The sequence below is a fragment of the Xenopus tropicalis genome, chromosome 9 (assembly GCF_000004195.4).
Source record: "Xenopus tropicalis strain Nigerian chromosome 9, UCB_Xtro_10.0, whole genome shotgun sequence".
Lineage (NCBI taxonomy): Eukaryota > Metazoa > Chordata > Amphibia > Anura > Pipidae > Xenopus > Xenopus tropicalis.
This window is the reverse complement of record NC_030685.2, coordinates 16,316,230-16,335,726: the sequence shown is the minus strand read 5'-3', so window position 1 is coordinate 16,335,726 and position 19,497 is coordinate 16,316,230. Positions and strand designations below refer to the sequence as shown.

Sequence of the window (19,497 nt, the reverse complement as noted above, 5' to 3'; positions counted from 1 at the left end):
ACACTGCATGTCTTGCTTTGTGACAGGCTCTTTGGCTCCTTGTAGCCCTTCTCACCCTAACCATGATGGTTGTTTCGCTGAATCACATAAAATATCGATGCAGGATAACTGTGGTTACTGTACATAACACAAATTTGAGCCTTTTGTCTTCAGAAAGGAATTCTCTGACACATGGGGAGATTTCTCAATGTTTGAGTTTGACTTTTTTAATTAAGTGCAAAAACCCGAAAACTCAAATGGCAAAAAAAAAATTGCCATCTAAAAGCTTGCTAGTTTCTATAGAAGTCAATGGGAGTTGTCCTAAGCAAAGTCAAGCCAAATTTTTCATTTGAGATATGGAAACTAGAAAATTAGTTTTTTTTTTTTTTTTAAATCATGCAAGTTTTCCTAATGAATAAATATGGGAGATTATGACCTGAATTCACAAACTCAAAATTGTTAAATAAGCCCATTATGGTAGTTAGTCGGCCAAAATTTCCTTGCGATGCAACTTCGGAGAACAGAAGCACCGTGTATATCTTCCCATTTTGGGGAGATTAGTCACCAGCAAAGATTTATTGTGGGAGACCAATCTCCCCTAGTGCCACACCCTTAAAGTGCCATTGAAGTTATGCAAGAAATTAACAAGGGTTACATGCCACTCAAGTTTCTTTTTATAGTACTACAGACTGAAAATCTTTCTCATATACAATTTATTGCCAAAAAATAGTTGATTCGTAAAGGGCTTACTTTTGGGCACAAGTGTTAGGCAAAGGTTCAAAACCAGGTATAATAGAAATAAAATTCTCAATCTTTTACACACAAACCCTTTAAAAGTTGCAATGAAAGTGAAGTATAATACTTTGATTTGACATAGTGCACAAAAAAACCCTCAGTTATTAAAAGGGTCAATACTGAATACCCCCCTCCCCCCTTGTTTGCTATCAGTGTTTGTGGAACGGGTTTTATCTTGCATTAAAGCAGTAGGAATATTTCTTTCGGGGGTTGATATTTACACTTAAGAGCTGGGCTTATCTAGACTCTTTGCTTTGAGTTAGTGGAGCACAATTTTATAGCATCCACCATCATGCGCAACAAATGACCATTCAAATTTGGTTTAGATGTTGATGACAAGGCAGACCAGTTATCCACTTTGTCTATCTGTAGGTCAGAACCACCAGTTGCTCTTGGGGAAACCTTAGGCCTTCTTTGCCCTGTGTGCATATATGCATTGTACGTAAGTGCTGCTAGTTTGGTCCTTGCATCCGCAGAATCCATCCTGAAACGAACATCACTTGGCCTATATTTTTTAAGGAGGCGACGGTATAACAAAATGTCTTTGCCAAGGCTAAACTGAGAAAAACGGGCCATGTCCTTCGTCAGATTGGAGGAAAGAACCACTTCACGTAAAGCGTGGAAGGCTGGAGTCCATTTTTTGATCCAGGGAAGTGATCGTAAACAGCGGTTCAAAGCTTTATGGCGACATGCATGGCACACTATGGAACTGTCCGACTTATGGCGATTAGTAATGTGCATTAGCAGTGATTGCCACTTCTCACGAAACAAGGCCACATCTCCATGACTAGTTCTCGAAACCCATTCCAAGTGCTGGATGATTGCAGGGATCCACTTGCTGATCTGTGAACATTTTCTTCTTTTGCTGGCAGCCACCAATTGCCTTTTTACCTCTTGGGCATAAAGCCAAACATCATACTTGTGACAAACACTGCCATACTTTTCACACATTAGTTCCTCAATGCCAGGATGTTGGTCTGTTGAAATGGTCTCAACAACAAAACGCTCTTTGAGAAGTCGATCCAAGCAGGTTTCAAAGGCTAGCTTTTCAATTTCTTGGGAAGTACTTGTCTTTGCCTTCTGAACTACTTGAAAATCTAAAATTTGCTTGCTCTCGGGTTCAGTGAACGTGTACGTAGAAAACGTAGAACTCTGCCCATCCACAGAGAGGCACAATTTTTTAGATCCTACGGCCTCTTTGAGCTGTTTGTGCTCATGCAGCCAATACTTAGCGACTGTAGGAAACAGCAATGTACGCTGGTATTTATGGTAGGTGTTGCGGGAAATTAGCTGCAGTCCCAATAGCCGACTCATTTCTTCAACCTTACAAAATCTGGAACCACTGAAAAGCAGAGCAGCCGATGTCAACAGATTACCCAGTGCAATGTCTCCTACTACAGGTTGGCTGTCCCACAGATGAAAGCGGTGGCCTTTAGAGCACCGTCCAACTACAGACAAGTAAGAACCCTCCACGTACTTCTCAAGCCCAACAATGGGAGCACTGCAGTTCACCCCAAATCCACAAGAAAGCTTACGAAGTAAGACATCGAGGCAAGACTCAAATACTATAAACTTCCTTTGATGGACAACATCTAAAACTGCCACGTCATTGTCCACGGGAAACGTGTGCTCTGTACTTCTGAACATGTTTTGCATGCCATCTCTTACTTTGTGGGGGGATGGTGCGAAATCCATAAATCTATCTGCTCCAGTTATCTCTGATATACCAGAATAAAATGGATCTACACGTATGAAAGAGATTTCGTCTTCGTCGTCATCATCATCTGGGTTGTTCTTTATATTACTCGTGTCTACTGAATCTTTTTCAAGATCATGATCCACTGTAGGTTTCTGGGTGCTTTTCCTTGAAGAGCCTAAATGGTAATGATGATCGTGCTTTACTTTCCATTTTTCACCAACTGCAGAGTCTGGCGATTCCAGATCTGTGAGTGTGCTGGCATCAACCATTTTCTTTCTCATACACTGACATAGCCGCTGAGGATAAACGCGATTACTACTGTTCTCTCTGCCCTCTGGGGTGTTCCAAGCAAATATTGTGGGCACAGCATCTGCTTTCAGTCCTTTTGTGCGGCCGAGGTAGATGTAACAATCAGGGGAAAAATGGGCAGAACAAATACGATAGGAATTGTGTTTCTTTCCATTCTGGACTTTCTGTGCAAAGGCCTCAAGGTTGCCATAATTCTGTTGTGTCATTATGAGCCATTGCTTTATTCTGTTAAGGTTTTTTGGGAATCCGTGCAAGACAATACCAGGATCTAGGCCTTTTCTTGATGTGCTGTGATGACAACCACGGACTATGCAAGATGGCATTTTTTCAATCTGAAAATGCAGTAGTACAAGCATAGTGAGATAATATATTCTCAGAAGAAATGAGAAGCCATATGCTATTCAAACAATGCAGCAATTCAGCAATGCATTTGGCAAACATTTTGTTCATAAAGTTTAAATTCAAGTGTATATTTTAGGCAAGCGTTTAAGCTGGTTCAGTGGGTACCATTTCTGCCTTGCAGTGCTGTGTTCAATTCCAACCAGGGCGCTATCTGTATAGAGTTTGTACATTCTCCCAGTGTGTGTGCATTTCCTCCAGGTACTCGGGTTTAATTTTAAATAATTTGGAGCGCTGTGCTGACTTCCTTAATTTGGGTTCCCTGAGGAAAAAAGTCAATGTATCTGCTTCAAGACTTAAAAATTGGTTTTGAACCAGTGATTCAGGTCAATATAATAAACTATGTATTTCCTACAGTAGGATGAAACATCCCATTATACAAGGGGAAAATGGGGACCCATACCAATCAGCATAGGTTCCAACCCTTAGGTAAAGAATCCCTGCCTTAGGGCAAGAACCCACGAAGCTGGAGTTCTCTGCTATTGCGGGAGACAAACCTCTCCACCAAGGCTTTCCACCAGCAACAATAGCAATCGCCAGTGGAAAGCCCTTTGCATCACTTCGGTAATCCGAAGTTGCGCTAAGTCTAAGCCTGCAGGAGAAAACTTTGTGTGACTTCGGATTGCAGAAGCAATGCCAATGGAAAGCCTTTGTGGAGCAGTTTGTCACCCGCGATAGCAGATTCTATCATGGGCGACTCAACTGTTGGAGTTCCCCTTTAGGGCTATGACAGACGGGGAGATTAGTTGCCGCACGACAAATCTCCCCGAAATGCCCTCCCACTGGTGTGAATGTAAATAGCCGGGGGATAGCATACGTGGTGCCGAAATCGCTGAAGTTTCCTCGCAAGGCAACTTGCCGCGCCGCGTATGCCATCCCACTGGCTATTTAGATTCACGCCAGTGGGATGGCATTTCGGGGAGATTCCTCGTCTGTCACAGCCCTTAAATGGACTCTATAGCACAGGGGTGGGCAAACTTTTTGGCTCACGGGCCACATTTACTCACCCCCGGGCCGGACCGGGCCAGGGCGGGCCCCCTTCTCTCTTCAATTCCGGCGCACCAATGACACCAAGTCTCGCGTGATGAGACTTGGCGTCGGCGGGCCGGATTAAAAAGGCAAAGGGGCCGGATGTGGCCCGCGGGCCGTAGTTTGCCCACCCCTGCTATAGCAGATGGATTTCACGGAACTTGATGTTTTCTGGATACCGAATTTCCGTAAGGGATCCCGTGCCATATATATCAATCCATCCCTTCTTTTTAATCAGTAGTCCTAGTTTAGTTTGCCTTTTAGTTTCTGCATAACCATTACCCTATGAAAATACCCCAGGTAAGTTTAGTGCAAGAAACTATGAAGCATTTTAAAATGACAGATGCCTGCACACAATTATACTATGAGCTTCCAAGTGATTTTCACTCAGGGGTAATACGGGGATGTTTCTGAGCTTTAGTACCTAAAAAGCTTGCTTTCAGGCTTTAATGAGCTAGTCATTTCCCCCTTATTATTGTTGCCTGTGCCTCGAGCGTGTAGAGAAATTCAGATTCAATTTCAACCTCCCACCATTAGGGTGAATGTGGGAAGGCACTATTAAAAAGGAGACTGTTACCCTGCACTGGTAACTGTGTATTTGCTCCAGAAGCCCCACTGCAAATAAGTTGCTGCATTGCCATGGTGACAGCAATTCAATATGAATAGGGTGCAAAGGCTCAAGTCTGCAGATAACAGATAAGCACTGTAGAATACAATGGGTTTTGTTCTTGCACAGGAAGATAAACACAGGTTAAATGCCATTCATCACTCTTTATAGAACAAAAAGAATAAAAAGCCTTTTTTCTACAAAAAAATAGGCTTTTAGTATTGCTTGTGCTACTTAGACATTTATTTCCCAAGTTATTAGGGGAGAAGAGCAGTTGGTTTAAAATCATTGTGCTATTGCTACGGTAGCTCTCAGGGGACACGCTTCTAGCATATAGAAAATATTTTCAAGCTTCTTTGTAGAATCAGGCTATTCATTAAATTGCTGCTAGAGACAATCCCAAGTAGTAACACCACTACCTGCAGGTAGTTTTAATTTGCTTTATTATTTTAAGTCATTTTTATAACACAAAACACATCATTTTGCCTATAGCATCATAAACCAACAGCAGACTGCATAGACGAGGTGAGAAGACATGAATGTGCTTAAGGGCCCGCGACAAATCTCCCCGATATGCCATCCCACCGGCTAGAATGTAAATCGCTGGTGGGATGGCATACGTGGTGCCGCAATCACCGAAGTTGTCTCTCAAAGCAACTTCGTCGATTTCCGCAAATCGCCGCGCCGCGTATGCCATCCCACCGGCGATTTACATTCTAGCTGGTGGGATGGCATATCGGGGAGATTTGTTGCGGGCGACTAATCTCCCCGTCTGTCACAGCCCTAAAGGAAAACTATACCCCCAGAATGAATAATTAACCAACAGTTTATATTAAGTGACCTATTAAAGAATCTCTTCAAACTGGAATATATATATATTCAGTAAATATTGCCATTTTACTTTGTTTGAGGGAGCACACAGACCAAAATGGTGGCTCGAGGTAGAGATCACCTGACAAGAAATAATGCAGCTCTGACTGTAACAGGAAGTAGTGTGGGAGCAAAAGGCAGAACTCTGCCCATTCATTGGCTGATGGGGCCTAGCATGTATGTGTGCCTTGGCTTGTTTGTGTGCACTGTGAATCCTATGATCCCAGGAGGCGGTACTTAATTCATAAAATGGCAATTTTCTATTTAGGATTACCCAATGGCACATACTACTAAAAAAGTATATTTTTATGAAAATGGTTTATTTAGATGAAGCAGGGCTTTACATATGAGTAAGTGTAACCAATATATTTTTACAGAGACCTACAATGTTTGGGGGGTATAGATTTCCTTTAAAGCAATTATATACGGTATGTATTTTCAACTCAAAATCATCACCTACAAAACAAGTAGCTCACACTCCTATCAATGCATGCCATAATACCATAAGAAATGCATGGGGCATACAGTGTGCTATGGCCTTTTATTACTACTTATTGAAAGAGAAGCTGTTAATACAGTTAATACTACTAATTAACAGTTGGGATGCACTGAATCCAGGATTTAGATTTGGCCGAATCCAAATCCAAATAATCATGTGACTTTTCGTCATATATAGACATGGAAGATGAACATTTCTAACCTTTCCGAAGCCTAATCTTCATATGGAAATTCGGATTCTGAATCAGTTCAGTATTCGGCAGAAACTTTTATAAAGGATTCAGGGTTCAGCCGAATCCCCAAATAATGGATTCAGTGCATTCCTAATTATGTACAGGGACACTAGACCTTCATTTCTTATTGGCACTTTCTAATTGTCAAATGAGCAGTAAAGCAGGGCTGTCGGTACATAAATCCTACAACTATGACTCCTCGGTTTATGGAACCTCTGACTCCAGGTACCCAGAGTGGAGACTCTGCCTGCACAGCTCTGCAGTAAAAGGAGCACTACTCCTTCAATCATTTGCATCTTGAACACACAACACTGCTGCGTAAACAACAAAATTTGTAGTAAATTTGTAGTAAATTGAGCAATACTCAGTACTGGTATAGGACCCGTTATCCAGAAAGCTCCGAATTACAGAAAGGCCATCTCCCATAGATTATAAGCAAATAATTAACATTCTGAAAAATGATTCCCTTTTTCTCTGTAATAATAAAACAGTGCCTGTACTTGATCCCAACTAAGATATAATTACCCCTTATTGGGGGCAGAACAGCCCTATTGGGTTTATTTAATGGTTAAATGATTCCCTTTTCTCTGTAATAATAAAACAGTACCTGTACTTGATCCCAACTAAGATATAATTACCCCTTATTGGGGCAGAACAGCCCTATTGGGTTTAATTCATGGTTAAATGATTCCATTTTCTCTGTAATAATAAAACAGTACCTGTACTTGATCCCAACTAAGATATAATTACCCCTTATTGGGGGTAGAACAGCCCTATTGGGTTTATTTAATGTTTAAATGATTTTTTAGTAGACTCAAGGTATGGAGATCCAAATTACGGAAAGACCCCTTATCCGGAAAACCCCAGGTCCCAAGCATTCTAGATAACAGGTCCCATACCTGTACTAATTAATACTGGCTTTGAAATGCATAGCAACACATCACACAAATGCACTTATGTGTTGTACAATGTGTGGCACATTACTTTAGATTTGCTTATACATGTTGCAACCAATATCCTCAATGCTACTTCCTGTTTGGCGTTTCCTTTAACCCCATGACCACCAGTTGTGCATCTGTTAGTGATAAACATTCAACCAAGAACCAAAAAATGTGCCCGGAAGTCAGGTTCTAAAAAAAAAAAAAAAAAGAAGTACAGGAAAAAGGGGAGGCAATGGATTAAAGGTCTAAACCACTTGGGGGGACCATGATTGTAATCGCTTAGCTTACTCGATATTCCTGGCCGGTGCTCCTGTTAGGAGAAAACTGCACCAGCCCAGGGTATATGCCACCGAGTTCTCCTTCTTCCTCCTATCGTCTTTCTTCAGAATTCCAGGGCCGACACATGCACAGTTGAGTGAAAAAGACAGATTTTAAAGGTCCCCATACACGGCCCGATTCTAGCTGCTGATAACGGTCCCTTAGACCGATTCGGCAGCTAATCGGCCCGTGTATGGGCACTACGGCCTACTCGACTGATATCTGGCCTGAAATCGGGCAGATCTCAATCGGGCAGGTTAAAAAATCTAGTCGGATCGGCTCGTTGACGCGGTCCCCGTACCGACTTTTCCTATGCCCACCGTTATAATTCAATCGTTTGGCCGAATTAGCCTGGATTGTCCCAATATCGCCCACCCGTAGATGGGGGATATCGGGAGAAGATCCGCTCGCTTGGCGACATCACCAACCCAGCGGATCGGCCCGTGTATGGGGACCTTTACTCTACTGTGCGCACCCAAAGACCAAAGCAAGAAGAAGGGTCGTTTGCTTGTTTACAGCCCGACCAATGAAGTGCTCTCCTGACAGGATCACCGGCCGGGGGTTTTAGGTAAGCGATTATAATCACTAGGGGGGTGCCTAACATTTTAGCAACCCCCCCAGTGATAGTAACTTTCCTTTTCCTCTGAAGAACAATAATGCAGGCAGTACTTAAGGCAGAGGAATTTAAAAATAGGGATAACATTTTTTTCTTATTTAGATTATAACAGCTTTACAGAAAGTTACAAGTGAAGGTTTAATTACAAAAACCATAGCACACAAAACAAACTCAGTCATCAAAAGGGTCCTCCAGTATTGCCCCCCAACTCCGCCCAAAGAATATTCCCTACAACTGTCAAGGTGAAAAACATCAAACAAGAACAACACTTATATAGACTAACATGGGTTTGGGTTAATGGAGCACAGTTTTATAGCATCCACCATCATGCGCAACAAATGAGCATTCGAGTCTGGTTTGGACAGTGATTTTAAGGTCGGCCAACTGTAATCAGCACCACCAGATACTTCTACGGAGACCTCAGCCTTTGTACGTCTCATGTGCACATTTGCATTATACGTAAGAGCTGCTAGTTTGGTCCTTGCATCCACAGCATCCATCCTAAGATGAACTGAACTAGGCATATACTTCTGAAGAAGACGATGGTATAACAAAACAGCTTCACCGTGGCTAAACTGAGAAAGGAGAGCCAAGTCCTTCGCCAACCTGGAGGAAAGAATGACTTCACGTAAAGCATGGAAGGCCGGACACCACATTTTGATCCAGGGAAGGGGCCGTGAATGGCGAACCAGAGCTTTATGGCAACATACATGGCACACTTTGGAACCATCCCACTTATGGTGATTAGTAATGTGCATTAGCAGTGACTGCCACTTCTCACGAAACAAGGCTACATCGCCGTGACTAGTTCTGGAAGACCATTCAAAGTGTAGCATGATTGAAGGGATCCACTTTCTTATCTGAGAACATTTTCTCTTTTTGCTGGCGGCCACCAACTGTCTCTTAACCTTTTGGGCACAAACCCAAATATCATACTTGTGAATGACAGAACTGTACTTTTCACACATTAGTTCTTCAATAGCTGGATGTTGGTCTGTTGCAATGGCCTCAACAACATAATGCTCTTTGAGAAGTCGATCTAAGCAGATTTCAAAGGCTAGCTTTTCCATCGCCAAGTCTGGCCTTTTACGTCTCTCTGCCTTCTGAACAACTTGAAAATCTAAAATAAGTTTGCTCTCGGGTTCGACGAACGTGTACATAGAGACCGTAGAGTTATGCCCATCCCCAGAAAGGCACAGTTTTTTAGATCCTACAGCCTCTTTGAGCAGTTTGCGCTCATACAGCCAATGATGATCAATTGTAGGAAACAGCAATGTACGCTGGTATTTATGGTAGACGTCGCGGGAAATTAGCTGCAGTCCCAATAGCCGACTCATTTCTTCAACCTTATAAAATCTGGAACCACTGAAAAGCAGAGCAGCCGATGTCAACAGGTTACCCAGTGCAACGTCTCCTACTACAGGTTGGCTGTCCCATAGATGAAAGCGGTGGCCTTTGGAGCACCGTCCAACTACAGACAAGTAAGAACCCTCCACGTGCTTCTCAAGTCCAACAATAGGAGCACTGCAGTTCACACCAAATCCACAAGAAAGCTTACGAAGTAAGACATCAAGGCAAGACTCAAACACTATAAACTTCCTTTGATGGACAACATCTAACGCTGCAACGTCATTGTCCATGGGTAAGGTGTGCTCTGTACTTCCGAACGTATTTTGTATGCTGTGTCTTACTTTGTAGGAGGATAGCGTGAAATCCATGAAACCGTCTGCTCTGGTTATCTCTGGTATACCAGAATAAAATGGATCTACGTGTACTGAGGACTGGTGGGTTTGGAAGCTATCATTGCTATCATTATCATCGTCTTCATCATCATCCTCCTCATCATCTTTGTTGTTGATCTTATTACTTGTGTCTTTTTGACGATCACGACCCACTGTAGGTTTTTGGGTGCTTTTTCTTGAAGAGCTTAAATAGTAATAGTGATCGTGCTTTATTTTCCATCTCTCACCAGCTGTATTAAACTCAAACTCCGGCCACTGCACACCTGCTTCTTTGGAAAACATTGCTGGATCTGTGAGCGTGCTTGCGTCGACCATTTTCTTTTTCATACAGCGGCCACATGGTCGCTCGGGGTATGTTGAGCGGTGAATGTGATAAGCACTGTCCTCGCTCTCGCCTGGGGTGTTCCAAGCAAATATTGTGGGCACTGCATCTGCTTTCAGTCCCTTTGTACAGCCGAGTTGGACGTAACAATCGGAGGAAAAATGGGAAGAGCAAATACGATAGGAATTGTGTTTCTTTCCATCCAGGACTTTCTGTGCAAAGGCATCAAGGTTGCCAAAATTCTGTCCTGTGTTTAAGAGCCATTGCTTTATTCTGGAAAGGTTTTTTGGGAATCCGTGCAAGACGATGCCAGGATAGAGGCCTTTTCTTGCTGTGCTGTGACGACAACCATGGACTAGGCAAGATGGCATTTTTTCAATCTGAAAATGCAGTAGTACAAGTGAAGTGAGATAATTATTAATATCTATAAAGTGCCAACATATTCCACAGCACTGTACAACAGATGGGTGTATACATCAAATGTACAGATTACATAGAAAAAAAGTTACAACCAAAACAAGTGGTGAAGGGGCACTGCTCCTCAGAGCTTACAATCTAAAGGAGAGATGGGCGTCACAAGCTGGAAAAAAGAAAAAAGCACAGGTTACATAGTAATACAATTGTTTAGCCGCAGATATGGATTCACGTAGCTTAATAATGATTAATACAAACTACTTTATTATTACTAGGATTTTGGATTTCCAGATAAGGGGTCTCATAGCTGGGATCTGTCTTATTGTTACAAATGAACAAACCAGTAAAATATAAAGATTTGTCTAAATAGGAACTATCAGAATAGTATTGTTTCCAGATATAGGTATTGGATTTGTTCAAAATACTGGGGTTTTCTGGATGAAGGGTCTTTTGTAACATCACCATACCTAAAGCTCCCCATACACTGGCAGATCCGCTTGCCTGGCGATGTCGCCAGACGAGCGGATCTTCTCCCAATATTGCCCACCTACGGGTGGCCCTGGAGCCAAACGATCTAATTATAATGACGTGTATAGGTAAAGTCGGTCCGGGGACCGCATCAACGAGCCAATGTGGTCCCCGATCCGACTAGATTTCCTAACCTGCCCGATCGAGATCTGCCCAATTTCAGGCCAGATATCGGTCGGGCAGGCCCGTCGGAAGTCCCCATACACGGCCCGATAAGCTGCCATATTGGTCTAAGGGACCCATATCGGCAGCTAGAATCGGCCCGTGTATGGGGACCTTAACGCTGCTAAAAAAAATAATTTCCCATAGATTTGAGCCTTCTGAATAATGGGTTTCTGTATACCTGTAATATCTTAAATTATCTTACTCAAAGTTGAGAACAGGAACAGGAGTTCTTCTACTGGGCAAGTGAGCAACCTATTACCAACACTTGTAACGACAAAACCAATAACGTGTAAATCTACATAAATCTGTATGTTCAATGTATGCACCCATTTATTGTCCAGTGCTGAGGAATATGTTGGCGCTTTATAAATACATAGCTCCTATTTAAATAAAAATTGCCTCAGCATGACTGGAAGAAGTCTATGGCAGGAGAATATAAAGTTATGCCAGCGTCACTACATTTAAAGGTAGACAACATGGTCCAGGCCCCCCCACGTCTGTGGAGGGCTGCTGTATGCATAGTTCCAACACTGTACAAAACATATATACATAAATATGTTCAGCATAAGTTTTATTTATTTTTCTCATATTTAAATAAATAAGTCTGCACCTTGTACCCTTCAGCAAAGGGCATCGGAAGATTACACTGCATTTTATCGTCCAAACTGACAACAGGATTTCAGGATGATCATTCCAAACCAAGCCCTAACTGGAACCAAGATATAATGAACAAAATATTGCCTCCAATAAGGATTCTTACAGAATCATTTTTTTAAAAAATGGAATATTTGTTTACAATGAAGTCTATGGAAGATGGCTTTCCCATAATCTGGAGCTTTCTGGATAACTGGTTTGCAGATAATGGATCCTATACCTGTTTTCAAAAACTCAATATTTATAAATGCATAACCTCAGCTTTCTCAAGTTGACCAAAGTCTCCTTGCAAAGCAACTTTGGGCGACTTCAGAAAGCTGAAGAGACTTGGGGAAATTTACTGGGGACAACTATTCCCCTCGTCTGTCACAGCCCTTAAAGGAACAGTAACACCAAAAAATGAAAGTGTATAAAAATAACTAAAATATTATGTGCTGCTGCCCTGCACTGGTAAAAGTTGTGTGTTTACTTCAGAAAGTCTACTATAATTTATATAAATAAGCTGCTATGTAGCCATGGGGGCAGCCATTCAAAGGAGAAAAGGCACAGGCACTTAGCAGATAACAGATAAAACACTATTGTATTCTACAGAACTTATCTGTTATCTGCTATGTAACCTGTGCCTTTTCTCCTTTTTTCCAGCTTGAATGGCTGCCCCCGTGGCTACACAGCAGCTTATTATATAAATTATAGTAGTGTTACTGTAGTAAACACACCAGTTTTACCAGTGCAGGGCAACAGTGCATTATTTTTTTATTACTTTAAAGCTCTTTCAATTTTTGGTGTTACTGTTCCTTTAAATCAATAGCTTGAATATCTTCCTAAACCTTATCCCCCCCTCCCCAGCTCAGTGGAAAATTACAAAATGCATATGTATAAGATAAGAATTCTTCCAACAGATAAGTGTAGTTTAAAAGTTTTATTTTTAAAGGAACAGTAACACCAAAAAATGAAAGTAATTACAATATAATGTACTGTTGCCCTGCATTGCTACAACTGGTGTGTTTGCCTCAGAAAGACTACTATAGTTTATATAAATAAGCTGCTGTGTAGCCATGGGGGCTGCCATTCAATTGAGAAAAGGCACAGGTTACTTAGCAGATAACAGATAAACCACCATTATATGGGGCTTAGCTACTAGTTATCTGCTATGTAACCTGTGCCTTTTCTCCTTTTTTCCAGCTTGAATGGCTGCCCCCATGGCTACACAGCAGCTTATTTATATAGTAGCTTTTCTGTAGCAAAAACACCAGTTTTTTGCAGAGCAACAGCACATTATATTTTACTTAAAAACACTTTAATTTTTTGATGTTACTGTTCCTTTAAACACTGATTGACTAAACTATTAAGGTGGCCACACACGTGGCGATTTTCGACCATCGGTCGCACGAAAGATCGTCCAATCCGCCACTAACGTTCAGGGCTGAAACGGCAGATAAGGAGGTAGAAACAATAGGATTTCTACCTCCTACTGCCGATTCAGCCCTGAAGGCTGATTTTGCTCAGGCGCCTTCTATGGCGCCCAATCAAAATCTTTTAACCCGCCCGATCGGCGCAGCCTCCTGCGATCAAGGTCACCTCGCCGGCTTGCCATACACGCATCGAATATTGTACGAAACGAGGTTTATTACCGGTGCGTGTATGGCCAGCTTTAGGACCGTGACAGAAGGGGAGATTAGTCGCCCTTAGATTACTCCGATACTGCCTACCTTAGGCGGGCATATTGGTAAAAAGATCCAGCCGTTTGCTGACCTTTCCAGATAAGCGCATCTTATAGTGTATGGCCGGCCACCTTTAGTTAGTGACTTTCTTTTGCCCAGGTTGGAGCTGGAGTCTATGGAAGGCTTCCAAAATCATGCATTGAAGTTTCAAAGCCAGAAAGGTTTACGCGCCGTTTACGATCGTTCGGATACAACAATTTCAGGACTTTCGGATCGCAACCACAATATTCTCGTACGATACAGAAATTTTTTTTCGCACATCAGAAATTATCGTGGTTACTCTAATTTTTTTCCAATCGTGCTTTCAATTGGCCAAAATTTGTGCTTTAGTGAAGGGGCCCCTAAATGTCTCTCACATTCACACACACACTAAGGTTAGTTTTATCAGGAGCTCATTAGCCTGCCTGTTCATGTTTGCATGTTTGATAAGCGAAGAGTGCCTTTTTTAAAAACAACTGCTTAGAAAAGAAAATGGGACTTGGAAAATGATGGGGAAGTTGTATGTACAACAAAGTAAACACAGCCACATTCAGAATAAGGCTAAAAGGCACAAGGGGTGGATTTCAGTGCAAAATGCATGGTTTAGCAGTTGCACACCGAAATCATCAATTGAATGGAACTGCTCTAAACCTAAGGTGGCGATATCCCACCTTAAAGAATAATACTTTTTTTTCCAAAACCCATCAGTTAATAGAGCTTCTCCAGCAGAATCCTGCATTGAAATTCATTTTTCAAAAACAAACTGATTTTTTTTATATTTAATTATGAAATTTCAAACGGGGCTAGCCATGTGACTTGTGCTCTGACTTCAGTCACAATTTATAGCTGAGCTGCAAGTTGTAGTGTTGAGTGAAATCACCCCCCCTCCCTTCCCCCACAGCAGCCGATCAGCAGAACAATGGGAAGGGAGCAAGATAGCAGCTCCCAGTAGGTATCAGAATAGCACTCAATAGTAAGAAATCCAAGTCCGGCTTGGGACTCCTCCAGTTACATGGGAGTAGGAGAAACAATAGGTTAGCTGAAAGCAGTTCTAATGTGTAGCGCTGGCTGAAAGCTCAGACTCAAACACAATGCAGTGAGATGGCGCCTACACACCAATATTGTGTGAATTATTTACTATGTAAACAGTGTAATTTAGAAATATAAAGTACCCCATAAAATCATGACAGAATCCCTTTGAGGATATCCAGTTGTTTAGCGTTAGGGCCGAAGAATTGAATTACAATAACTGAAACATAAACCTTCAGATTGACGACCGCAACGGCTCATTAAGGAGGTCCTCACTCTGATGGCTCATATTCCCTAGAAAAAACCTGATCAACATCTTCTGCCATATGTAGGTAGAGTAAACCCGCTGGAGGGGCCCATACTTGGGCAGATAAGCTGACAAATAGGTCTGAAAGAGCCCAAATTGGCAGCTTAAGTCTGCGAGTGTATGGCCACCTTTACACACAGTAGGTAGGTGCCCTGTCTGTATATACACACACACACAAGTATAACTCTATTCACAGTATGAAAAACAAACACAATGTAGCAATTTTTTTACATGTCCTGGATATGAATAACATGTAATTAAATATAGAAAAACATTATATAGTTTTAATTTAAGAAATTAAGATTAAATTTCAACTTTAATAGAGAACCCTGCAGTTTGCATTTTGATCAAAACTTCCCTTTGGACTATGGGCCACGACAGATATTTAGAAATTTTGCCCTCTGCTTTTTTTTCTAATTTTAATCGCAATTAATAAAATAATTTTATGCCTGAAATAACCAACTTTCTCTCATTTACTGCAACTTGTAAACTGCATGATTCTTGCCTCCACTCCATTGAAAAAAAAATAATCAAGAGAACTGTTAAGAATGATTAACATGTGATCTGGTATAGTCTCGTGTTTCCCACTGCCCCCAATGGGGGTAATTGCGAGTGCTTTGTGTTGGGTTAAAAACAAACACACTGTGCAGACTATTGTCCTCAGGACAGAAATTCTATCTTTCTGTAGCTGCACCTGTGCCACAGTACTGATCCTATCAGAAAACCATTGTTTTTATCATGGCCAGGAGTGATTCTGATAAAAAGGGAATACAAAACAAAGGGGTAAAAGGAGGGGTTTATTTATACAAAGCCTTTAGGGTAAAGACACAGAGCTACTAGTAGCAGCTACTAAAATAGACACTGCTGATCATTTACTGATAATTTCTCTACGTGTGTTTTAGCAAAGGCAATTCTCAGTATTGTCTATGGCAGGGTATTTTCTGCAGTTTAGTAGCCGTGACAAGTAGCTGCTACCAGTAGCTCTGTGTGTCTTCACCCTTAGGGCAGTGACAGACGGGGAAATTAGTCGCCCCGCGACAAATATTCAATGCCGTGGGCGACTAATCTCCCTGCAATGCCATCCCACCGGCAAGAATGTAAATCACCGGTGGGATGTCATACGCGTCGCTACAATTATATTATTTGCCGAAGTCGCCCGAAGTTTTCTCGCAAGGAAACTTTAAGCAACGCGTATGCCATCCCACCGGCGATTTACATTCTAGCTGGTGGGATGGAATTGTGGGGAGATTAGTCGCCCACGGCATCGAAGATTTGTCGCTGGGCGACTAATTTCTGTCAATTGTCTGTCACTGCCCTAAGGGTGAAGACACATAGAGCTACCAGTAGCAGCTACTTGTCACGGCTACTAAACTGCAGAAAATCCCCTGCCATAGACAATACTGAGAATTGCCTTTGCTAAAACACACGTAGAGACAATAATTAGTAAATGATCAGCACTGTCTATTTTAGTAGCTGCTACTAGTAGCTCCGTGTCTTTACCCTAAAGGCTTTGTAATCTCAGATATCAGGTTATTGATACTGTTGGTCCTCTCAGGAGGGGAGGTAATAGACAGTGGATGCTGAAGAAATTAGAAATGCGCTGGATAAATATATTGGGTACTTTATCACCAGGTGGTCTTAACAGGGAATATACCCCTATGCTATTTATATAAGTAAGTGATTACGAGTGCTTGTTTTTAACAAATACTGTGTTTTAACAAATATTGTGTTTTGTTTTTATCTAAAAATTTGTTTATTACTGTTTTTGTTATAGGACAGTAAGATTCAGAGATGTGGAAGCTCCAGATTCCTAACAATTCAGGGGTGATTTGTCCCCTGAGTTTTGACATCGGAGCCAAAAAGAAAAAGAAATAAGGAAAAAGAAATTATTTTTAATGAAATACATTAAAGTAAGACATTTATTGTTCCTATACGTTAGCAGTATATTTATCACTATTAAATTTTGATGCACTTGATACACTAGAGTATATTATGGAAGTATTACTATGACATACACATGTGCTGTTTTATATGTCTTTTTGCAATTTGAAAATTTGATATGTGCAATTTGAGAATTTATATATTGAAAATTTGTATATTGAACACTATGGGTTAAATGGAGGGCTGGAGTGATGGTCCCTCCCTTTCCTGTGGGTATATAACACTTGATTGTATTTGTATGATTAGGCTTGATAAAGGGCTGGTTTAAGCCCGAAACGTTGCTGTGTGCACTTGAGTAAAGTCACTTTTTTCTACAACATTTCCGGAGTGCTGCTGTTTTTTCATTTTGCCCTAAGGGTGAAGACACACAGAGCTACCAGTAGCAGCTACTTGTCACGGCTACTAAACTGCAGAAAATCCCCTGCCATAGACAATACTGAGACTTGCCTTTGCTAAAACACACATAGAAACAATAATTAGAAAATGATCAGCATTGTCTATTTTAGTAGCTGCTACTAGTAGCTCCATGTCTTTACCCTAAAGCACACATGTCAAACACAAGGCCCGCGGGCCAAATCCGGCCCGCCAGGCCTTGCAATGTGGCCCGCGCCGCGCTGTCATCACTGCACGCCGCTGCGTTCCATCACAATAACGCGCGGTGACATAGGAGGCTTGTGATCTCGCCGGCCGTACTTGCTATCTATTACGCATGCGCATAGAATCTATGCGCATGCGTAATAGATAGCAAGTACGGCCGACTATGCCATAGATAACAAGTCACGCGAGATTCAGGAGGCGTGACCTATAGTCCGGCATCCGATGTGGTTGTGCGGGTGGCTCCTTCTCTCTTATGCCGGCGGCAACAGGCCTTTTTATAAGGTTGCGCCCGTGCGTATGACGTCACACGTCAGCGACGAGGCGCTGCCTTATAGTAGTGCCTGTTGCCGCGGCATAAGAGAGAAGGAGGCGCCGACATCTCTGGTCTGTTGGGGGTACTTTCTGTGGGGGCAATTGGGGGCACTGTGCGGGCTGGCTACTGTCTATGGGGGGTACTGTGTATGAGGCAATTGGGGGAACTGTGTGTGGGGGCTACTTTCTATGGAGGGTACTGTTTATGGGGGCAATTGGGGGTACTTTCTATGGGGGCACTGTGTGTGGGGTCTACTGTCTATGGGGGGGTACTGTGTTCAGTAAACCATTCGGCCCGCGATTTAGGCTGAATTTTAGATTTTGGCCCCTTCTCTGATTGAGTTCGACACCCCTGCCCTAAAGGCTTTGTAATCTCCCTGTGTACCACTGCCCTTAGGGTGAAGACACATGTAGCTACTAGTAGCAGCTACTTTTTCATAGCTACCAAACGCCAGAAAATATTGTGCCATAGACTAAGGGGCTGATTTACTAATCCCCGAATCCGAATGGGAAAAATTCGGATTGGAAAACGAACATTTTGCGACTTTTTCGTAGCCGTTACGACTTGCGCGAATTGTCGCGACTTTTTCATAGCCATTACAAACTTCGTGAATTGTCTCGATCTATTCATGGCCAGTACGACTTTCACGAATGGTCGCGACTTTCGTATTGAGCGCTCGAAAAAGTCGCAAAATACCGATCATTACGAAAAAAACCGCATTCGGACGCTTTTCGGACGTTCGTGGATTAGTAAATGTGCCCCTGAGAATACTGAGAATTGCCTCATGTAGAGATGATAATAAGGAAATGATCAGCATTGTCTGTTTTAGTAGCCACAACAAGTAGCTGCTACTAGTAGCCCCGTGTGTCTTCACCCCAAGGGATTAGTTTGCCAAATCGCTACAATTTGCCAAAGTTGCCTTGAGAGGAAAGTTGGGGGAAAGTGTAGCTGGTCGGTACTGCCCCTTGGAGCGATTTGGTCGCCCGCGATACCTTTCCAAAATGCCTGTTCAAATTTGAGCAAATTGCAGTACCACACTGTAAGCAACCAATGCTTAGCGCTGACAAACACTGCCGCATCTTAATAGCGCCAAAACCGTATAAGATACAGGCTGGCCACCCTGCCACTTATCAGCTACCGATAAACTACAACTCCCTACAACCCCTGAGAGACGCATTTGGACACAATGTAAATACACATTAGACACGGCTATAATACTAACTGCCCCCGGCGCTGTATTGCTATAGTCCCCTAGGGCAGCGCCTATGCGTATATAAAGGCACATTACCTGCTTAGTGCGTAGCTCCAACACATACAACGAGCGCACACCTCTCTGGCAATAGTCGTTCCGCTGTATCCGGAAACAGAAAAGCATTCCCCGTACGGGCCAATGGCAGAGGGCTTTCTGGAAGAGCAGCCAATCAGGAAGCCGGTTGGGAACAAGGCCGGCGTACGTCTGAGAGACGTCCACACGGAAGTGGCTGTGATTGGC

At 42.4% G+C, this 19,497-nt stretch overlaps 1 protein-coding gene across 4 annotated transcripts in view; it reads right to left on the bottom strand.

Annotated features, from left to right (window-relative positions):
• rpusd1 (RNA pseudouridine synthase domain containing 1) overlaps window positions 1-19,398 on the bottom strand; it is a 37,746-nt gene extending 18,348 nt beyond the window's left edge. The window contains exons 1-2 of one of the 4 annotated variants that reach the window (XM_031892877.1): window positions 19,294-19,398; window positions 631-3,114 (exon numbers count right to left, since the gene is read on the bottom strand). In XM_031892877.1, coding sequence (XP_031748737.1) covers window positions 1,015-3,114; window positions 19,294-19,380 — 2,187 coding nt within the window. In that variant the 5' untranslated portion in view covers window positions 19,381-19,398 and the 3' untranslated portion in view covers window positions 631-1,014. Of the gene's footprint in view, window positions 1-630; window positions 3,115-8,364; window positions 10,738-19,293 lie in introns of those variants that run through there. The other 3 variants (XM_031892876.1, XM_012970819.3, XM_012970821.3) reach the window with 3 other exon arrangements.
• Window positions 19,399-19,497: the final 99 nt, after the last annotated feature.